Raw genomic sequence first — 24,306 nt, 5'->3', positions numbered from 1 at the left:
TTTAGCTGCTATGGTGCAATCCTGTCCTTCCACTACAACAGCTGAACAGATGATATGATTGCTTGTAAATGCATTATTTTTATCCCACAGAACAATTTAGAAACCAGAAGCAAGTGGTATCAGACCTGCAAGATTCAACCTCTGGCAAACCCAGAAAGAACAAAATCAGAGATTCAAAATCCTTATGGAATTTGTGTACACATAAAATTATCTCCCTTGGGGCTTCACATATCCTTGGATCTGTATGATGTTCCTCTTGCCTTAAAACAATCTTCTTGGTACTTTTTAGATCCCAGGAAATGCAGAGTATCCCTCTCTAGAGAGGAGAATGAGATATTCTGGAAAAACTACCAGATTATAGGCTGAACCAGCTACAGTTTTCACTGCTTTAAGGAAAAAAAATCTAGTACAGAAACAAGGAAAGCACTATAGACAAACAAAAACAAATCTGAAAGGTGAGCAAACCCCCAAGACAGGCAACCATTATTAGCGTGTCGATAGCACACTTGTTAAAAATGTATATTTTAATTTTCTGTATTGCTAAAGGTCCCAATTTGCCCAGGGATCTAGCTAAGCTACCATTTTCTACCACGACAGAGTCTAATCTTTATTTAATGGATTTAGCATCTATCTTCACTAGAGTGGTCTCCAAGGGAAAGGGGAGGGAAGAATGAAGGGGCCTAGAAGAGACGATCAGAGCCCCCTCCCCTTCTCTTCATCCATCCAGCGCTCATGTTTGTGTTCAAAATTCAATTACCTCCTTATTGATACTTCACAGAGATATTTAAGCTGCAAACATGAAGCCCTGATTTCCCAGGGGGCCATGCCCCTCTCTATTTCACTGCTCTGCTTCCCCCTGGGTGAATTCCTGAGGCGTCCATATTAATAGGTAATCAGTCACAATTCATTTATTAAACAGCTAGCAAGGTTTATCAGCCTGTCCTGATTAGCCGGAAGAAGCCACTGAATTCCTAATTTATTTATGGAAATCTAAGTGTCTTTCTGAATTCCATTCAGGAGACAGGACGCTAAGGGTATGGCATGCTGAATTCTAACAGGGAAGCAGCAGGGAGCATGTGGCTCATCCTGAGAAATGCATCCTAACAGTGACCCTTAGCATGCTCAATGGATTAAAGGTTAAAGAACCTGCTTCCATAGGATTCATTAGATTGCCCATCACTAACCAGGCATTATTATACTTATTAGAAGTTTAGCTCAAGTATCCTGTACACACATTGGCTAGCAATTGCTCCCTTGGGTTGAGAAATTCACTGCATCCTAAATAAGCTATTTTTAAGGCAATATTTTAAAAGTACACATACGTGCAGATTAAGAAAGTGAAGCTAGTACAAGTGTTTTTAAAATATTGTACAAGACTCATCTAGAAGTTTTAAAAAAGATAACTATATTTAAAAAGAGACAACACTGACCTCCTTTGTGAGGAATGGTAGTATAAATAAATATTGTGGTATTGCAGTTTTGCTGTATGCTTCCAGAGACTGCAGCCCAAATTTAATTGCTTGAACTTTAACTGGAGAGGAAAAAATGTCAGAACTAAGTTGTACACAAACACTATATATTTTAAAAAGTTGTCTGTCTGTTCATTATGCATTTGGACACCTCTTAAAGTTTTGCATAATGGTTCCTGACACCAAGCATCAGGTTTTGAACTGTTTGAGTACAATTGGACATCATTTTGAAACAAGAGAGCAGACCGAACTTTTCAGAATTACACTGATCCTATCCACTGATTTGAAAACTACTAATTTTCTGGTTTCTTAAGTTGCAAGCAATGCCAGGTACAAGACTACTAGTATGTTTACATGCAAGACTTGTTGAAGTGGAGCTATTTGCATACGGTAAGCTTTGAAGAATCATTTGAGTTTATTGCTGTAATTCCCAAAAAGGTACAACTTATGAAATGTTTCAGTGTTAGGTAGAAGTAGGAATCCCCCACTATTGATGGGGTGCAACCCCCCCCCATATGAAAAGAAAGCACTTCCATTCTCTCATGGAGAGGGAGGGGAGACGAGACAAAATTTCCTTCTAGCCATAGCATATTGTACTTCAAGTGGAACATAGGAATCTGTTGTATATCAAGACCAATGGCCTGGCAGAGGCTCTGCAAGTTTTCAGACAGGTCTATACTGGAGGGTCTCTTGATCTGGGGGTGGGGTGGGTGGGCACTGCAAGTACATGTGGGAGCAACATTAAATCCCCCAAGTAAAACCAGATCACTAGTTTGGATCCTGCCCTACACATATAGGACTTATTTATCTAATGATGATACTGAACATGGTGAACTTGTGTAGATGCAGTGAATAGAGGTTTTGTTGTTATGCAGATATGGTAGAGGGATCCAAAGGAAAGAACTGAATACATGTATTGCGGACAAAATTCATGACTGAGAAAGGAAAAAGCAAACATTTATTAAAATGGAAAAATCCAGTAGTACAATGTATACTGTGGTATAAATGCAGAATTTGCTATCACAGAAAAATGATTAAAGGACGCTTTTCCCATTCTTTGAAATTCCTGCTCACCTAAACAAATGAAAGTTTTCCCCCCACCAACAGACTGTGCTCAAAAATGCCCTTAGCTGCCTTGATCTTTAGTAAGGCAGGGTGTATGGCACAGCATCTCCATCCTAACAAATGCATCCTGCTACAGAAGGTGAGGGGAAAGGTGCTTGGCTTGGAAAAATACATTCTAAGGAGCTAAACTCCCATCACACGATCACCCATTATAATTTTATCATGGATATCTACTTTTTTAAATATTCCTGTATATCAGAAATCACAGAGATTTTGAAAACTTGTCTGCAACAGTGTTGCCAGATTTGTTTTATGGAAATGCCTTATTTTGAAAAAGGTTGTTGCTTATTCCAGCACAACTTGGACCGACAGAAGTCAACCAGTGTTTGTATTTCTACATGCTGCACTTCAACAGACAATAGTGAATGTGTAACCATCAGTGTTAACTGGCTGTTATCCAGAGGAGCTTAAGTAGAACTAGGCCAGTGTGGTTGATCTTACAGAACCAAAGTGAAAATAAAGACCTATTTTTCCAGTATATGTGCTTTTAGTGAACAGAGCACTGAATGCTTAAAACAACCAAGTCCAAGACGCGATGCTTAAACCAACCAAGTCTGAGGCTACCACATTAAGGTCTTATTTGTACAAACAGTGCACCGGTTTAACGGAAATTGATTTTAAAATTGATTTAGTTAAAACAGAGCAAAATACTGAGAAAACATGCTTGTATAAACCTAATTATAATGGTTGCATTTGACCTGAATTTATATTGATGTGATATGAACTGTTACTATGTACATTTAAAATAGCGTTAAGAGCACCCACCCCAGAAGGGTTTGACTAAAAAGAGTTATACAAAGTATAGGACTCTCCCTCTCTCTCTGCGAGTGTGAGAGTGTGAGTAAGAGAATATATGCATGGGTAAGTAAATGAGGAAGAGCACAAGTCGAGATGAGACCTGGGCTTTAGAGACCTAGGTCAAGAAAATATGGCAACAATAGTAAAGTAGCTTTTATAGTGTACAGGTCATATAAGCAAGAAAGCAAACAATTCCCAATATGGAGGAATTTATTCTGGTTAACATGCTGGAGCAATAGAAAGAGCTCCCTTCAGCACCACCAACTCACAAGTAAACCTTGAATAGATATCGTCAAGATTGCTGTTGCAGGTATCAGGTACACCAGCCAGAATAAAATGTCACTAGCCTCCTGAGGAATGCATGTAATTTAATTGGTATTCAAGTGTGTTCATTAATTTTATATTACAATTAACAAATCCAAGTATTTCTACAATGCACCTAAAAATGAAAGATTATTACTTGGAACAGAATGAGAAAATTAGTAGTAAAGACTGAAAATGTCTTCTCCATAGTATCTCGTAGTAATTAATTTGGAGCTCGATTGCTGTGATGTCAAAAAGGGTCCACATGCAACTAATGAAAAAGCATCTCTGGACAAAATCAGTGTCACTAGCTACTTGCTCAGCTACAAATGTTACTCAGTTTTCCTACGTCTTTCTGAGGTCATGCTGTCAATACCTTACTTCAACTAAGAATTTGCACTTTGTAGTTATAACATTCACCATTCATCTTTGTACAGGAAGTTCCAGTCAGCCCAGAGTGTCTTTTTATTATGTAGAGCACAAATCTTCTGAAGTAGGCTTTTTCAGCAAAATATTTAAGTGCAAAATATTTATATCTATAAAGTTGACTATACTCTTCAATACTCTTTGTAATGATGCTATCAACATGTGAGCATTCTTCCTACAGGCAGAAATATCAACAGGACCAACATATGAACTGCACCAAGATTGGTACGTAAGCAAGCTCTGCCACAGCCACAACAATTCAATTCACTAAAAAAATTATATAGAGTGAAATAATCCAATATTCTGTCAAAATCAGAAACCAAATCCAGATATTTGAGGAAGTGCTTCAAACGTTCATGATAACAGAAATAATCTTGTTCCTGCCAGTGGTATAGAATGGGCATACTGGGGAGGCTTCATGCACAAGTACATTGGGAGCTGGGAATGTATAGCTTCTGGTGCATACCTGTGGCAACCATCTAGCTCTCGCGAGCGGCACAGATGCAGAGCTCCCACATTTCTAACATTTTACATCTACAGTTAGCAATGGGAACAGGGGAACAAATTTGCCCCAGGATCTGCTAGCTGTTGATCCCTACGCCACTCACCAAACACTATATCCTTGGTGGAAACTTCAGCTTGCCTCTCCAACCCTCTAGTAAGATGCCTCAGCCCGATAATTGTTCTGGAAGAGAACCTGCTGCTATGAAGATACAGATCTTTCTCCTCTCCTGCTGTTTGAGAAATAATGACTTTCCTTTTTGTCCCGACACTATGATTTCTACAAATCATAAGTTTCCTGTTAGTTAACAGACCAGGATATCAACCTCTGGTTTCTACAAATCATGATTTTCCATATTCAGCTGGTTTCAAACTTGCAATTGGAATGAAGGTGGAAGTGGAGGGAGAGAACCCAAGTCTCACTGTGGCTCATGCATGCAATCACTAACCTTGGTTTGTTATTACATCTGAATCAAGCCAAAGGATGCAGTATTTCAGAGGAAAAGGGAGAGAGAGAGTGATGTACTGGTATGAATGTTGGATTAGGGACAAGGAGACAATCGAAATCCCCACTCAGCCAGGAAAACTACAGCAGTGGTTCCCAACCTTTATGAGTATGGCCCCCCCCCCTGTAACCTCAAAAAAAAATGATGACCACCGCACATGATAATTGCTTCTTCTCCTTCTGCTGCTACTCTGGCCATCACCACAATTTGCATGCAGTCGGAGAAACAGAGGCAGGAGAGAGAGAAATCTGCCTAGTGGGAAATTAAGATCCAATAAATATATAATAAATTTAAACACACGGTTCACACAAACCTAGGCAAAATCAATATAGGAGCAAACTTGGGAGCCAGGGATGGGGGCAGGCGAATGTGAGTGGCAGAGAGAGAGAAAAAGAGATAGAAGTCATCTGAAGGGAGGGGCAGGGTTAGATGGAGGAAAGGCATGTCAAGTTGTGGGTGGGGGAGAGTTTCGGTGGGTCAAAAGAAGGCAACAAGGAAGAGGAAGAATGAAGAGGAGCAGCCACATGGGAGGGAGGGCATTCAGGACATGAGGGTAGAGGGAGGGTTGGAGTAAAGTGGGCTGCATGTCCATTCTCTAAGTGCTTCCTTTCTCAGAATGACCTGTGGTGGCAGTGAGACCTCAAAACACACATGGTCTCACTCCTCTTCTTTCCCTCACTCCCCCCTCCTATCCCCTTACACCAAAGGGTTAGGCTTCTGCAGGAGGAAGAAGAGGGAAGTAGATGGTGAGCACGAGGGTGGAATCCTCTTCAACTGCCACCTCTTTCTCTCCCTCTCTTTCTGAGGCAAAGGGCTGAGGAGCGACCTCCCCATCTTCTCTTCTCTCCCTCCCACATTACCACCACCTTTCCCTTAGCCTGGCAATAGCCTTTGTGGGACTACAGGAAAATGCAGGAGAGGCGAGGATATGCTGCCACTGCTGCATGCCTCTTACTGTGTCCTTCACATTGCAGGAGTCTGGTGGGTTGTGGAAAGGGGTTGTGAGAAGGCCAGAGGACCCCCCTCCCCTAACCAAACACACTTCCCACCCAGTACCTGTTGGCTGCCATGTCTGTGCTCTCCTTCTCCTATTGCTGCTGCCGCCACCATTCCGGGCAGCATGCAAAGGCTGGGGCTACCCTTCTCCATAAGGGGTTAAGGAGCTGGGAGCCCAGGAAGAGCAATCAGCAATTGGTTTCCTTGGGGGGGGGCAGGGTGAAGAGCTGGGAATGAAAGGCGCTCACACTTGCTCAAGTCGTTTCAGCTGTCCCAAAGACTTTTTAAAAATTAAGAAATAATTCCTCTCTTGGCTATTCACAACCCCCCCCGGCATGACTTCCTGGCCCCTCTGGGGGTCATGGACCCCAGGTTAGGAACCACTGATCTACAGGATGATCTTGGGCCAAACATCTCAGCATAGGCTACCTCACAGAGGGGAACTGTGTATGCTACCCTGAGCTTTGTGGAAGAAAGATGGGGTAGAAATGAACAAGTGGTGTTCAAAAAATCAAACCAATTTCACTGAAAAATCTTCCATGCAGCATATTAACAGAATATGTTCACTGACGAGTGAATAAATCAGTGCTGCTGAGTACGGTTTATATTTCTTAGTGTATTTATTCTCAGGTGTTTGAGAAAACAGCTAAAGGCTCCCTGCCAAGTTTTCGCCAAGCCTTGAAAACCTGGCTATTCAGGCAGGCCTACAAGATCCCTGGGGTAGCCTAATTTTATTGGTTTTAGCTATGGGTGGGTTCGGTTTCGTTTTATATTGTAGTTCTTGGGTTGTTATGTAGTTTGTATGTTGTATTTTACTTGATCTTGTACGCCGCCTAGAGTGGCCGCTTGTGCGGCCAGATAGGCGGCCTAGAAATAAAATTTATTATTATTATTTTGTGTTCTAGGTCTCTGTTGTATTGTTTAAACGAAAGGGTACAAAACATTTATATACAACAACAAGGGAACAGCAATATTTTTAAACTGTTTCTTAACTTCAGCCATATGAAAGAACTGGCTGTAAACAAATTATAATGGGACGGGCATTAGAAAATTGTGCATAGTGGGATTCTTTGCATCCTTTGAAGATCCAGTGTAACAAGATATTGATTAGATTGCCAGTCATACATTCCTAACCAACTCTTTTCTTAGCTTTGTAAAAAACATTGTAATATAATTTTATGTCTTCATGTACATTTGTGATCCTGCTTTGTATCTCATTACATCTTACTACAGAGCACTGTGAAGAGCAGAGAAGAATATGGACGCCAAACATTTTTATACAAAAAACACAGTACCACATTCTATCATCTCTCACTTCCCAAGTCCACTACCATATTGCTAACAGGGAACTGCAGTTCTAAATTACTGTACAAAGTTAACATGACAAATCATTTGTTCTACTAACAGAATCTAAACAACCCTTTTGGGACTAATCTACAGAAGCTAGTTTTTCCAAATCCAATCTGGTTTGGATGAAAACATGTTCTTTTAAACATTCAGGCTTAGAATACAGGTGGAAGTTCCAACCTACAGGCCTAATTAGACCCACCAGGTCTTTCCATTTGGCTGGCAAGGCAGTTTTGACCAAGTCACAACCACCTGCCTCATACCTGATATCATATACGATGTCAGGTGTGGGGCAGATAGATGCAGCTGGGCCAAAGGGGGTTTGCAAGGCTCGACAATCAGCTGATTGTTGCTGCAGACAAAAACTGGAAATCTGACATGATTGCAAGACCTGCTGCCCACTTGTTAAACTTGGCCCATGGAGAGTGGCAATAAGTTCCACAACCTGATGTATGAGCTCCTACTGGGAGGAAAGGTGGGATATAAATTTAATGAATAAATATGCCTATGCGTATTTAATATGCATCAATGAGCATGACCCTTCCTTCCCTAGGGATCAGCTGAACTGAAAAAGAGGGAGGCATCCATTTGTCACTACACACTTCATATACTGCAACTCCACAGACAGGTGAAGGCAGGCAACAGAGATGCAAAGACACCCTCAAGGACAGCAGAGTCCTACAATCCTTTCACAGCAGAACTTTCAAAATTCCAAAAACTGTCCATGTACCACTCACTCGAAAAATAAAAATAAATTCACTGGATTACCAAGAAAAAGATAAATATTTTAAGTTATTTTTAAGTGTAGTTATGGGAGTAGAACAATTAAAAATCACTTTTGAGCCATTCACTGGCCTGTACCAGCCACAAGTGTCTGACAGCATCAAATATGGTGCAAGTCCCCAGAGAGCTATCACTTTTCAATTACTATCACTAACATTAGTCATTACAGAGGCTAGCTCGAGTCCCCAGGGAAGGCAGCTTGTGATGACAATACCCAGTTTCTCCCTGTAAAGCAATTCATTAGGCAAAGGAGAACAGCTGGGGCAGACACGTGCAGGTTTGAAGAGGGCCCGCCCCACTGGGACCTCTGGCTCAAGACTCTCCGGTTGGTAAGAGAGGGGATCCACCCCAACCCATGACAGCTGAAGAGCTCTCAGGGGACATTCCATGTTTAATCATTGCTCCTTAAGCTTAAGGAAGGCATTTGATTGAGAATTTAAACTAATGGCACTCCAGCTTGTTGGAGATTATATCAGGCATCTGATAGGAGCCTGATGACATTTTTATCTTGTTTTAGTGTACAGGAGTTAATGAGGCACTTAGATATTGTCACAGAGCTCTGGCCCGGCTATATTACATTCTATATATATAAGCTCTTCAAGGCTATGCTGACTGGGGATGCAAAAAAGGAACGAAACTGATCTCTGCAAGGGCCTCATATACAGAGAAAATACCAACAAATTCTGCCCTAAACAAACCATAGGAATCATGGCTTATGGAGATCACTGTCTTTGGTATGAAGAAAAAACTGTTCAAGATGAACCTGCTTCAAGATCTCAAAGTAAACTTCTAGTTCAGACACACACAAGCTGCATCCCTATGTTTACCTAGGAGTAAGCCTATTAAATACAGTGGAACCTCTCAGGACTGTGCTGTAGGCGTAATTTACAAAATAGATATCTGTGTGTACCCCAGCTAATCATTTGTGAAGTATTACAGTCCACAGCTCTATGTCACCTGGAGAGCCACTAGAAATTAAGCATTTCCCCATAGTTTGCAAAGCTTACTTAATTGGACAGGGCTGTGCTAAGGAACTGAGGGGAGGGGAGACATTAAAACAGAGTTATGTGGTTGTTTATAAAACTACAGTTGCAATTGCAATGCATCATCAGTGTCTACTACGTTCTGCGTATAGAATGATTACTTTGAAATTTTGGATACATTCAAAACTGGCTTGACCTTGTAAGAAAACCAGTATTCTGCTAAAGAATGCTGTACTGTCATTTGGACCTGAACTGGAGTGTCCCTCTATTTGTGCTTTCATACTGCTTCAAGATGATGTGCCTTTTGTCATTAAAAAACTAGAATACCTTCCATAAAGCATTATTAAAAGACTAATATAAAGCAGCTACTTATTTGCAAACTTCATATTTGCCCTGCCAACAATAATGCGCATTCTACAGATGGGGAACAAAAGCTGGGACAGCACAACGCCCAAGGCAAATCCTTTACAGAGGCAAGTGTTGAACTCAGGCCCAAGTCCAGCAGGCAAGGAACTTGACAACCCCAGCTCTCACTGGTATTACCCAGAGAGTTTACTGTATTATTTATTTATTAGATTTATATCCTGCCCTTCCTTCCAGTAGGAGGAATTTTATATACTTAAAGTTCCTCCTGCTGGGAGGAATGGTGGGATATAAATCTAATAAGCCAGTACTTTATGATTTGATAAGCATAAGTTAATAAAATGCAAATCTTCTACCTTTGAAAATTATGATGTAAAAATGAAATTGGAAGCTTATCATTCCATTATAATGTAAAAATGAAATTGGAAGCAGGGATCAAGAGAGCATGTAGTCTTCCTCACCCCTGCAAGTGTCCTGCCCACATCCTCAGGCTGCAACAACTAAAACTGATGTCACAGGCTGTAAGTGACAGTGCTCCAGGCTCCTCCAATGGGCCTGCACTAGTTGTGGCATCAGGTTTGGCACTGATCTGAACAATTTTGTCCTCAAATCTCTCAGCAGGTTACTGTTAATCATACAATACTGATCTGGAACAGCTAGTTTACCACTCTAAACAGCTCTGCTGGGCAATTCACTGAGAACAGAGGCCAAAAAGTATGCTCTCTTTGCCGCCACAACTGCCATATGGTAGGTGCAGCTGTGCACCTGTACCTCTGTTTGGCAGATTCATACCAAGAAGTGTGCAATAGCTGTTGTCCAGCCTGCTTCGTTGCCTGGAGCTCCTCAGAAAACCAAGTATCCTTCCAGACTCCCCATGGTGAGAGGAGGAACTTAACAGCAATTGTGTGGATACCCCTCTTCAGCTTGATATTCCACAGTGAAACTAAGGCCTCAGCAGGAGCATCAGCCATGCTGTCTGGAAAATCCCCTAGAGAATTCAAACATGCACCAGATCCTGTCGGTTTCCAGGGGCAAATCAACCTATCTGCTCCCCTACTCCTGAAGAGAGGATCAGTCATAGACAGTCCAAACCTCACCAGGGAGCGATCACGCCACGACATCAGGTTGATAACAACATACACCAACCACTGGATTCTCCTCAATACTCTTTGTAGCAAAGACGAAATCTAGAGAATGACCTGCAGTATGTGTCTGGTGCATGAAGTGTTGAGACAGCACTGTTGTCATGGTAGCCATGATGTCCTGAGCTGGCTCAGGCACAGCAGAACTGGAATGTGTATCGAGGTCCCCCAGGACTAGCATCCTGGGATTCTCCACCATCACATCAGAAACCACCTCCACTAGCTCAGTCGGGGAGGTCGCTGGGCAATAACATCGACAAGATCCCTGTCATGTCTCTGCAACCCAAAACCAAATACAAACCCTCATATCTACTTCCCTAATGGACTGGGCTCCTGGTGAGAATTCTGGAACTTATATGGATGACTATCATGCACCCTCCCTGTCACTCCAACCTTGACTAGTACTGCATGAAATACCCCAGTGGGCAAAACTGGGTAAGGTCAAGGCTCCTTAGCTCACCTGTAAGAACAGAGCTAAGGTAAAACATCCTCCTTTTCGGATGCACACCTTAACGTGGTGAGGGGGTTTGAGTGTGTTGAAGAAGCTGAGAGCAATGCCACCAGGAGTCTAGACCAAGAAGCTAGACTCCTAGCAGGGGCACCCAAGGCAGAATGGTCAAAGCTGAAACACCAGACTAAGACGCATCCAAACTCAGAGGAAGGCAATGGTAAACCACCTCTGAATATCTCTTACCACGAAAACCCTATGAAGAGAGTATCCAAAATGCAACACGAGATAGTGCTGGAAGATGAGACCCCCCCAGGTCAGAAGGCACTCACCAAGCTACTGGGGAAAAAAGCCACAGACCTGAACTTACAAGATCTGAACAGGGTGGTTCATGACAGATGCTCTTGGAGGTCACTGATTCATAGGGTCGCCATAAGTCGGAGTCGACTTGGAAGCACATAACAACAACAAAAGGTAAAACATGCAATTATAAACTATATAAACATGCAGGGCTGATCTCAGAAATTGGCTAGGATCTACCTCCCACCTCACCTGTAAGCAGGGGTGAACGTTTTCTTCTACTGGCTGCCCTCATACCTCTTGAGGTACCATTCTGGAGATTACTGGAAGCCTGAGGTTTTTAGGGGGAGTTTAAAGGCAGGACACTTACCCATGGTGCTGTGGATCCTGGCCCACTGACAATATTCCATTGTATGCAAATCTAGACAGTGTGGCACTCAAACACTAGATATGCGTATAGAGGTCCTCCAGAACTAGCATCCTGGGATTGTTTACCATCACATGAGAAATCACCTCCACCAGCTCAACTGGGGAGGTTGTTGGGCAATACACCAACTGCACTCACTATAAATGGAGAACCATGTCTCTACAATTCTAGGAGATGCTATGCAAGTGTCATAGGCTTCAAAGTTAGCATCCACTGACACAAACAAAAAGAAAGGAGCTATCAACAGTCCAATGTACCCAAACGCTTCCAGAACAGGCTTTATTTTAAGTTTCATTCTCCACAGTCTGAATCTGTTTGACAGGCAAATAACAGAAGCACTGGACCTGGCTCACATTCTAGGTATTTGACAAGTGAACAAGATATTTCACAGAAACATAATGAATAATCTTGAGTGTCAAAAACCCATTTTGTTATACCAAATACCTAATAGTCCACATACTCAAGGACAAGCCACACTAAAATGTCTTTGTCAAAAAAAATTCAACTACAGCTTATCAAACAACGTATTTGATGTAAAAATAGTAAACACTGAACATCTGGCACATTAAAGGACTTTTTAAAGAATTCCTTGTCTTTGCTCCACACCTCTTCCTATAGGCAACAAAAAGTCATCAATGGTCGGAGATTATTAGATTAATAGTTAATAGTCTCACAATAAATATTAAGTCTAAACATTCCTGTGAAGCAAGTATACAACAGTGTTTATTACAGTATATGAAAGTAATCTGTACATATGCACAGCAGAATCATTTATAATACTGTCAATCTACTGTACCACATTTTAGCATGAAGCACCTTTCTGTCCATTTCCCTTTCCTTCCAAACAAATATTGGATAATTCAGCCACTCAATCATTAGCTAATAGCAAGAAGGAGGAAAAAGAGACAAGAATGACCAATATATGCTCAATTTCCATCCCAATTATTACAACCTATTCTCTTGGTGAGTTAATCCATGCTGAAGTGTGAACACTACTCTGCCACTAGTAGCAAAGTGTGTTCCTTCCCCAAGAGAGGCCTGTAAAACAGGACAGTCACTGACAGCAGTACAATTACTGACACAGATACAGACTTTATGGACATGTTTATCTCCGCTGTAAATCCACACTCTCTCTCCACTCCGATTCACAAGTCATAAAGAAATTGCAGATAATGAAAAAGTTGGTGAAATTTACAGCATGTCGGAAACCTCAGACAGGCAGAAGAAATTAAAGAGCTGACTGGGAATAAATCACACAGGTACAATTAAAACTCCCCATAGCTCCTTCACGTCTAAAACTGGCATACAATCCAACAGCGATGACAAAAAGTTGAGGTCATGATCTGTGGACTACAGATAGTTAAGAATATTACATGCCAAAAATTAGCCAATTCAAGGATCTTCCATGCATCCTAATTTTAAGGCGGCGTTTGGATTGCTCCTTCTTGCAACAAAAGTACTTGCAAAGCAACCCAATGTGTAAACGATCCCAGCTGTGTGATGAGCAGCAAAAACAAAGGTGAAGGTTTTGCTTCTCTGCAGCTGAACAACATCTATCACCATAACTGGTGTGCATTAAAATGAGACCTAGAATGATCAAAATCAGGTTGGGAAGAATGGAGTATGAAAAAATATGTATCCCAGGTCAACCATTGTAAGATCTTGTAACATGCACATGTACTCAGGAGCAGTGGGCACCTAAGTACTCCCCACAGTTGACTAGCTTCTTCGAGGCTGACAGTATACTCAGTTCCCTTGCAAAATATTTTCCTACCTAGCTAGCTACGCTGCCTGCATGGAGTAGAATGTTAGCAAAGCATTTTAAACCAGTTATGAGTGCTGTGAAGCACCAGAAGTACAAGCATTAAATGTCTTAAATGCAATTGCATTCATTAGGGGAAATAAAGAAAAGCAACAAGTGCCTTAGAACCTAAATGATATTAGTGTTAAGAATGCTATGCGAGTCCTGGACTCAACTATAAGAATAAACCTAGCGCACAGCAAGCTTAAAACCCTCATTTATACTTACCAAATGCAAGCTTAATACCCTCATTTAGATTTAGCAAAAGTGATTTTTCATTTAATGGTTAAGGTTTTTTTGCTAATAAAAATATATGCATATTTGGTTATAGCTACCATATTATCCTGCTATTAAAAGTATATTTTACTGAAATACATATAATTGTAGTTTGGATTTTAGAGAAGAATACTTAGATGCCAAAACAGTATTCTCTCCTAGATCTCCTCCCAGAATTTGTGGCTACTCAATTCTTTCTGGATTACCACAACTATTTGTGGAAAATATGACTAGCCAATGCTCTTCTAGTACCCCTCTGTTCTTATCTCTTTACCCAAAGCAATCCAATGCTCTTATCCTAAGCATACATCATGAAACACAAAATTAATATGAGATGAATTTATTCAGACCTTAATGAAAGAATTTTTTTAACAGATAAATTTTACATGGTTATCCAATCATTGCTAAAATTATTTTAGCTAAAGTAGTTCTGACTTTATTTAAGAGCAGATGGTATCTTTGTATTTCATAAAGCCAGTTCTCCGAGGCGAAACCAGCTCTTTCTGAATCATCACTCTACATGTCACAACTCTTATTATTTAAACTTCAGGTTTGGTTGCATTTTATACTGTACCACATTAGCAACAATTGTCTAGATCTCAGACGGATATTTCTGATTAATGAAGTGCATTTTATCCTTCCATGGGCAGCACACTTTCAAATAAATGCCAAATTGAACCATTTATTTGCCATTAGATCCTCAAATTGGGCTTACTCTAAAGTTCTAAAGTTATCCATTTAGGTTGACAGAACTACAGCTCATTTCACTTCAGTCTAAGCACTGACTTTTGAACACAAATATTGATATATGAGAAAGTAAGTGGAAATGAATAAGTAATATTAATACAATGAATGGCCTATGCACCGAACGTGAAACTAGATTACACTTAGCGTCACACTAGATATAGGTCTTCTATGTATATCATCTAATTTCAAGGAGCTGGGGTGGGGGGAGAATCACAATGTCTATCTGCTAAGATTAACCATAGATGCATCAAAGTGGTAGGAGTCTGACCCCCAACTCAGTCCAGTGGCTATGAAATTGTAAGTTACATAATGGGAAAGGATAAATGTACCTGATTACAGCAGACTATCAATGTTAAACTTGTGGGTAGAACCTTCAAGCCCATTCTTGAACTTCAGCTTCTATTAGCAATGAATCCACCAGCACAATAAAAGACTGCAGATTGATAAGCATGTCACAGATCCAGACGTTTCTGCTACACATGCAGTGTGTGCGTGCACATGTGTTGACAATTTCCTCCACCACCACCCCAAAACCCATTCCACAACTTTCTGCAGCCATCTGTGCAACTCCAAGAACTGGTTCCAGAATCAGCCACACCTTTTTTGTAATGGGATCTCTGCATCTGACCAGCTTATACTGGGATAGACAAATAATTGGGTGTTAGAACAAATTAAACCAGAACTCTCACTAGAAGCTAAAATGATGGAACTGAGGTTATCATACTTTGGACACATAATGAGAAGACATGATTCATTAGAAAAGACAATATTGCTGGGAAAAACAGCAGGGAGTAGAAAAAGAGGAAGGCCAAGCAAGAGATGGATTGATTCCATAAAGGAAGCCACAGACCTGAACTTACAAGATCTGAACAGGGTGGTTTACAACAGATGCTATTGGAGGTCGCCGATTCATAGGGTCGCCGTAAGTCGTATTCGACTTGGAGGCACATAACAACAACAACACTATACAGAGATAGCACTGACCTTGCATGTGCAGTGCCACCATTCTTCTTGAGCAATTTTCCAGTGGGTAGACTGGTAGCAGCATAGATCTGTACTGCAGACATAGACGGATGACAGAATTTCTCTAAATTCTTACCGTTTACCATACCTCAGTTAAAATTTGATAGAGCTACCAGCGGCTCGACAGAACTACTTTGGGGACTCAATCTTGCCTGTGCGCCAGGATTCTCTGTGCATGTCTGGCTGTCATCTACAAGGGCCCTTTTGGTGGTGGCCTCAGTATTATGGAATGTCTTTCCTCAGGAGGCTTGCTTATCCCCTTCTTTCGCTGCCAAGTTTTGGGAGCTGAATTGTCTTCTCTCCGCTACTGGTTTTAGAATTTAAAGTGTTTTTATTTTGTAAACTTTGTTGAAATGCTATATAAAGATTTATGATCCTCCACACAATTTACTTAGTGATCACATTTGGATGACCAAACCTCAATTTAATAAGATGAGGTATTAATAAGCTTCAGGCACCCCAATGCAACTGCTTTGCTTTTTTCTTCACACAAAGTGAACAGCCAGGAAGCCGTGATTAACTATGATTTCTTTTTACTTTTGAATTGGGAAACTATGGTTAATGGCTGCTAAACTTGCCAGGATACAGAAGCCATGGTTTAAAAGTTGTATCTTGGCTCATTTGGAAGCAATTAACTATAGCTTCCTGATTCAAATGTAAAAAATGAATCATAGTTAATTGCAGCGTCCTGGCTTGCACAAAGGGTGGAGCAAAGAAGTTGTTTGTGGGTGCCTGAAGCTTGTCCACATCTCTGCTTATTAAGCCAAGATTTAATTGTCCGAATGCGATCGCTAAGTAAATTGTGTAGATGATCCTAATGAACAGGGTAGTACCCTACTAAGTTACAACCAACAAAGGTAATTTTCTTATGACTTGCTATCAGCAGTAATATACAATAGGGGTGGTATTCAATTAATGCATTCCATCAACACAAGCATTATTGTTAGCGCAAAGGAACCTCCCACCTCCGTGCACACCCCATGTCCTTCCCAAGTCTACTCCAGAGGGTTGAGGGAACCCCTAGAATAGGTTTAAAGGGCATGGGGGGAGGAGGAGGAGGAAGTCCCATTGTGCTAATGGTAATTCTTGTGCTGATGGGATGCTACCACTATGTTGGATGCAACCCTAAGCTAGAATATTCTAAATGTGTTTTCTTTGCTTCTCTCTGACAACAGCTTTCTAACAGGAGGTATTAATAAATGGAACTAAATATTAATAGGTTAAAATACAAATGGGAATTACCTGAAGAACTAGTCCGCTCACCAAAATTTCAACAGAGAGCAAAGACTGATCCTAAGGAATAAATACAATGCCAAAACCTGCAAACTGCTAACAAAGAATAAAAGAATGGTCACTAGAAATTGCTTTACCAAACATTCTACAAAAATAAGGGACCTTCAACACTGCACTACTTACAGGAAACCCAAAACTATTATGTACCATTTCACCTTAACTTACTACATGGAAAACTATATTTCTGATGTTTTTCAGAAACCTAGGTATTATAAAAATTCAGTGAGAACACCAACCAAATAAGAGAGAACTCAATGAAATACTCCATCCAAATAAAAAAAAATCTACAAACTCTAGTGTTTTATTGTCCCTGAAGAGCAGCAGGCAAGTCTAGGTAGCATTTTGCTGCCATCTAGAGGTTACTGAAGAATAGCTCTTGTTAGGACTCTACTATAACTACTTTGAATCCGTGTTTAATTATCTTGCCCCTAACATAGTACTTAAACCTGAATGAGTAATTTCACCTTCAAGTAACAAGTGTTCCAAACTACTGTTAATTCATATTTCAGTTTCCTTATGGGGTTACTGTTATAACGATCAGCAAGTTTCACAGAAGAAATGTGAGAGACATACGTCCCACCCAAATAGTTGAGAGACACAACAGTTGTATAAACCCAGGAGTTACATGTAGAGACAACTGCAGCCATGCGAAACTATTAGTTTTCAGTGCGATTTCATACATGTCTAGTTAGAGGTAAGCACCACTGAGTTCAATGGGACTTACTCCTAGGCAAGCATGTGTAGGACTGCAACTTAAAACAGACTGCTACACAGTTCACAAGAAGGTACCAAACAGACCAGGATCTGCCCTACTTTTTCTGAAGTTGTTCACTTCATCAACAACATTTATAAAGGTTATCTCCCCATTATATTTTGTTGGGATGGAATATTGAGCGAACATCACTATCAGGGTTTAAAGAAGTACTACACAAAGTATAAGAAGCTGATGGGCATTCTATGCTTAACTATATACAGTTTTAAGAAATAGTTGCCAGCAAGGAAAGATTTACTTCAGCCCATTATTTTCAGGTTTTAGATGGCTTAACTCTATGCTTTGATATGTGAGCCATCATGGTTTTTTTTTAAAAGTGTTGGTTATTCTTTTTATTATTCTTATTTATTAGATGTAATTTTTAATTGCCTTTCTGCCCACAAGGGAACTCCCATCCATTGTCTCAACACTATTCCTCAGTGAGAACAAAGCAACAGGAATAAGGGTGATAAGCACTAAAACCTATATACAATGAAAAGTATTCAATGAAAAGTACAGACAATTTGCAAAAGCAGATAAAAACTAATGGGAAATTGGTAGCCTAAAAAACTTGTAGTTGGTTAACTATCTATGAAGTTTCCTCTGCTTTGTGTGTCACATGCCCTTTCCCTAATTTTTTATTTACATTATTAGTGTTCAAGTTCTTTAAACTTGTAAGAACCCTTTCTGTGTTGATTTATCTGCCAAAAAATCCCATACACTACAGAGATTATGGGGAACGCTCTAGGTTGCACACACAAGCCAAACAGAGCATTGGTCAGCTGATGATGATTTGATTGTTCTGAAGATGTACTCTTGAAGGTTCCCAAAATCCCCTGTAGCAGCATATTGCAGGAGAAGATTAGAAAAGATGGACAAGATATCTTTCAAAGTGGCATTTTAAATAAGCCCACAAAAGTAACAGTTTGCAAAAACTTTTACTAGCCTGCTGGGGTCTGGAAGAGAAGGGGTGGAGAGCTCCGTTCTTCCTGTACTAGCCTGCTGCGTTACTATGCTGGGTGTGGTAGAGGGGGCTTCCCTCCATTGGAAGCCCACTTCAGTTTCTGTGCTAGGCGGAGAGGAGAGATGGATCACTCTATCCCTTCCCAGACCACTCACTTGCCTGTATGCAATTTTTTTAACAGCTATGGCTGCCAGGCTAACGCTTAGATACAAGGGTTGTTTTAGATAATTTGTTTGCTATTTGGGAACCTATAATAAGCTTCAGAGGAATTCCAGTGTTCCCAATCCCTAGAACACAATTTGAAAGCCACTGACCTTGACTGTGAGCTATAAGGAGGGTCTACCTCGTTTGTTCTATGTAAAGTTTTTTTTTTTTTTTAAACTATACGAATAATGAGGAAGTGATTTGGGAGGAACTTGCATTAATATGGGTGGCAGCAATGATTAAGCCCCTCTACCAATATTAGCCTATGAATTTTAGGTACACGTCTTTGAGGATTCATGCCATATTTCCTAAAATACAGTACTCTGACAAACCTTCCACAGCAGCATGAGAAACCAAAAATAGGACAGACATTCAGAGAGAACTGAAGCTTCAAAAGCAATCAGCATTTACACGACCCATAATTAACATCACTAAATATCAATATTAAATACTAAACAGTGATCTCTGGAGTTTAGGACTTTTATTGTCAGTTGAAGCAAGTGCTCCTTGCAGCATCAGATTATTACTCTTCATGAGTGGTCACTTATTTTAGAACTTCGAGTTTGTGATTGTTCAAGTTCCATCATCTATAAACCGGCCTAAACTATCAGAGTATCATCAGGTCAAAATGTGGGGCAGGGAATTGTCTCACTGAAGGGAAAGATCACTCATGTTTTTAGACTGTTAGTAAGGTACAGAAAAGATTTTACAAACTAAAAGTACGAAATGGAATGTGTGATCATCACTGCCCCTTCAATGGTAACTTACCTGTGTACATACTCACACATGAAATATTGAATATATCCTGACTGAATATATGAAGCCTTCCTGCAATGGCTCTATCACAAAATTTAGCAACATAACTACAGACAGTAAACAGAACACATTTTAGCAACTATATAGTACTTACATTCATCCAATCCCAACTGATAGGCCAGATTCTGCAGACCTCTCACCTTCTCCATTAGATTAGCTGTGGTGAGACTCCCCAGCTCTAAAAAAGGAAGAAAGAAGTGTGGCTTAACTTGCCATTAAATAAATTCTTAGCAAAGAGTCCTCATGATATATCTTTCATATAATAGCTATTCTATTATACAAAGTGTATTTTGTACACCATTGGCCAAATGTGCCTAAAATCACAGTTCTTTTTTTACATAAAAATGCTCAAATCTGATTAAATAGTTGTAGTTTCCTCTGACTATGTCTTCCAATCATCCGTATAACTTGATTTGAAGCAGGAGAGATATTTAAAAAACTCACTGAAGAAAAAGAAAAAGCTTACCGTGTTAAATTTCATGGTTAAGGCATAAGAATGCTATTAAAACATATATCCAGGTAGAGTTTTGCTGGTCCCAGCATGATTCTTTCTCAAGAAACATTCTGGAAACCAATGTTATATACAGAAATTCATACAGGAGTATTAAACCACCAATATTTCAAAGATTTGCCCAACATTTTGCATGATGTTCTCAAAGTCCTAAGTGCAATGAACAGATCTAGAATCGCAGATACAGTGTATATTTTAAACAAGATAACTTATTGAGGAAGAGAATAATCACCATACCAAAAACAGTACAACAATAATTACCAGGATCTAAGAAACTTCACAGTTCATCCCACATGTCTAAGGTTGGCTTGGAATTAACTGCATTTCTTGAACTGTAGTCTCCCATGTAGCATATAAATCACTTTTATAACCTATATTTTTGAACAATAAACTTGCTATGCTCCATCCCCTCCCATGAATTGGTGGGTAAACTTATGAAGCGGGAAGCCTCCCACACTTGCGGACGCTCTCCACGTAATTCAGAACACTGGAAGATGAATGCAGGAGGCTCCCTTCTTCAGACGTTTATCCTTCAACTTGTAAAGGGTAAAAGAGGAGGCGGATATTCACATGCTCATCAGTGCTGACCCACACCAATGCTATTTGCCCCAAAATGGCTTTTGTGACTGCGACTTACTAGGAGGGGACACAGGGAGAACAGGACATGGGAAGGCTGGATACTGATATTGCAACATGATACACAGTCCAGACAAACAAGAATAGCAATGCCAGAGTAACATGTCCAAAAAAAAGAGCCTCTGACCTCTGGATAATCTTGGTTTGGGATCTGGTTGACTTGTGCATGAACATCAGCCGGCCCCATCACCGGCCAAGGCCTTGAAGGTGAATGCCCTTACAGTCTCCCCTTCAGGCCTTCCCTCTCAACATGGGAAGGTCTGATGTGAAGCAGGTATGTGCAGGGACATTATGGTGGGCTTGTGTGTGTACCCCTAACCCCTCCCAATCTTTTGTCCACATGTATTCAAAGGAATGTCTGAGCAGAACTTAAAAATCCTTTCTATAAGGATAAAAACCAAATGTTTAACCATTTGTATTTTTTTAAACAAACTACACTGGGCTTGTTAATTCCATTTATGTGAGTGCTCATCAAGCATTGACAAGTAACGCACCTTTTAACATGTCGATATCATCATGTTCTAATTCAGCCATCCACTTGGGAGGAGAACTGGTGATAGGCTATTAAAAACAAGTATACACAATGAAAAATTATAATTTCTCATGTCCTTGGAGAGAGTCAGTGTGGCTTAGTGGTTAGAGTGTTGGTCTATGACCTGGGAGACCAGGGTTCGAATCCCCACACAGCCATGAAGCTCACTGGGTGACCTTGGGCCAGACACTGCTTCTCAGCCTCAGAGGAAGGCAATGGTAAACCACTTATGAATACGGCTTACCATGAAAACCCTATTCATAGGGTTGCCATAAGTCGGAATCGACTTGAAGGCAGTCCATTTTTCATGTCTTTGATAAACAGAAAATGGGAAAGATTTATAATATCTGAAACCAACTGACAAAAACATACTCAGTTTACCAAATTTTATAAAATTCAGCTCTGATTAGATACAAGGCACCTGTATTCTATGGGGCTTATTTGAACTGCATTGCAATTGCTAATTACATTGGATTTTAGCTGCTGGAAGTAGAACTGGAAGCTAATTTTTGTCTGAAAAAAGCAGGTTCAAAATGTAATTGATAGTATTTGCAAGGATTGTTTTTGCAAAATATTCCAGTTTTAAGCATGGAAGTTCAATTCAAATGAGATTTTATCAACACTGGCATATACAAACAATGCAAAGCCCTGCTTATGAAACAAGTACAAAGAGCTGCAGATTACCAATCCGGTTCCAAAATTACTGTAGAAAATTACTACAATTTTAATGTAGTAGAGAGACCAAAACCCAATATTGAGTGTATCAAAGTAGATCCTTTATTCAGCAGTAGGAAGATTATAAAATCTGTACATTTCATGTCATTTTACAGCTCCGTGACACTTCCATGCAATATAACTATGAAACACAATTTTATGACCTGTTAGTTCCAGATTCCTATTAAGACACCCCAAAATCCAGCTTTAAAAAAGTGTTCTCAGGGATGCAAATAGTAAAAAATATAATGGCAAAAACTGCTAAAAGAAAGGGCAGGCTGAAAAAAAGTTTGCAACATTGTGCCATGAGTTCAAAAGGTTTTTTTTTTCATTTTTAAAAAAAGCCTTTAAAAAAAGGTTGTATTATTTATCTTTTAATATGGCAGATTTGTAAGCCTCCAGTGAAGAAACACACAACCAGTATTTGCAAGTTACAGAGATGGCCCGAGACAGTTTGGTGCCTGGAGCAGAAAAGCTAAACAGGTCCACAAAATGGTGTTAAAAATACAGTAAATGAAAAAATTGCCAATTTGCTGCCCTTTAATGACATTACAAAATATGCTGCCTTACCCTGCCATCCCTAACAAGTTAGCTAAAACATCCTACCCTAGGGTTAGTTATTCAACTCTTTGCACAAAATAGAATGGCTTTGCCTGTTGAGCAAATGCACCAGGTTTCTCAACAACACTATACCAATAATACATATACCCATAGTGATCACTTTGCTGGATATGTACCTATGTAAGCAATGGCTGAATGAACAACCTTGTGTAAAGATACACTTAAGAAGTTTTATGTCCTGATTATCAGGAATCCCAGAAAAACAGCAAAAGCAAACAGAGTAGGATGAATTACAAGAGACTGAAATGGCAATCCTATACACACTTACTTGGAAGTAAGTTCTACTGAATTCAGTAGGGCTTGCTTCTTCTGAATAGACATGTATAGGATGTTGACCCAGCTTAGAAATTACTTACACTTTTAAAAGAAGCTGCAAATTCAGCAACGCCTGGTACTGGAGAAAAGACAGAAACAGTTACTATATTATAGTCTTCTTACATCTTTCTCTACAATTTCAAAGGCAATTACATTTTCTGTCACTAACTCATTAGTTAAAAGGCTAAATGCATTCAGCATAAAAGGACTATTCATTTATACCATTATTACTGTATATTCACATTCGGTTCTGCTATGCTCTAACACAACAGTAATTATTTTGCTTCTATAGCATTTGCACACGTTGCTCAGTAGCAATTTATCTTTTACAATTTCTCTTTGGTTTATCACTAAAATGTACTATTGTGCTGTTTCCACCTGGAGTGCAATCTTATACATGTCTACTGAGAAGTAGGACCCACAATGTTCAATGAGACTTTCTCCCATGTAATTGTGCATAGGATTGCAGCCTTAGGCTGGATTAGCTACAATAAAGCTTTTACTCACAAACAGCTAACACCTATTTCAAAACCCACTTTAAACACACACTGAAAGGACAGAAAACAGCACAATTGTTAGAGTATGTTAGAGTAACTAAAAATGTTTGCTAAACAAACGTGTATGAGCATAGCTATGTAATGGAATACACATGAGCACAGGAAGAACTGGCATGGTTGGGTGGCACTACAGAGCTACCCTCCCTACAGCAATATTGCTACCACTTACTGAGACAGTGTGGTGGTGAGGTAGGGGCTGCACAAGCACACCAGCAGGAGCACTTGATTGGACAGTGACAGCCAGTTGATGCAGTAGTTAGAGTGTTGGACTAGGACCTGGGTGACCCTGGTTCAAAACCCTACTCAGCCATGAAACTTGCTGGGCAACTTTGAGTCAGTCACAGTCTCTCAGCCTAACCTACCTCATGGGATAGTTGTAAGGACAAAGCAAAAAGTGAGGAGAACCATGTATGCCACCTTGAGCTCCTTGGAGGAAAGGTGGGACATAAATATAATAAGTAAATAAAAAATAACAAATCTACCAGTGTGCCCTCACAGCCCCAACCACTCTGGCACCATACCATGGTAAGCAGCAGCAATGTTGGTATTGGGTAGCCAGACTTGCCCTACTATGCTAGCCAATCCTGCCTATGAATCTTTGAATACTGCTCCAGGACTGATATACATG

The 24,306-nt window shown here is 40.2% G+C and overlaps 1 protein-coding gene across 4 annotated transcripts in view; it reads right to left on the bottom strand.

Moving 5' to 3' along the window:
• LIN52 (lin-52 DREAM MuvB core complex component) overlaps positions 1-24,306 on the bottom strand; it is a 60,277-nt gene that overhangs the window by 32,385 nt on the left and 3,586 nt on the right. For all 4 annotated transcript variants that reach the window (XR_009760725.1, XM_061611723.1, XM_061611722.1 and 1 more), the window contains 3 exons: positions 23,163-23,200; positions 21,434-21,500; positions 19,887-19,970 (listed from right to left, as the gene is read on the bottom strand). Coding sequence is in view for 3 of the 4 variants with exons in the window: in XM_061611723.1 (XP_061467707.1) it covers positions 19,887-19,970; positions 21,434-21,500; positions 23,163-23,200 (189 nt within the window). In the remaining variant the exon portion in view is untranslated. The remainder of the gene's footprint in view (positions 1-19,886; positions 19,971-21,433; positions 21,501-23,162; positions 23,201-24,306) is intronic.

This window comes from Rhineura floridana, chromosome 2 (genome assembly GCF_030035675.1).
Source record: "Rhineura floridana isolate rRhiFlo1 chromosome 2, rRhiFlo1.hap2, whole genome shotgun sequence".
Taxonomy (NCBI): domain Eukaryota; kingdom Metazoa; phylum Chordata; class Lepidosauria; order Squamata; family Rhineuridae; genus Rhineura; species Rhineura floridana.
This window is presented reverse-complemented; position numbering and strand designations above follow the sequence as displayed.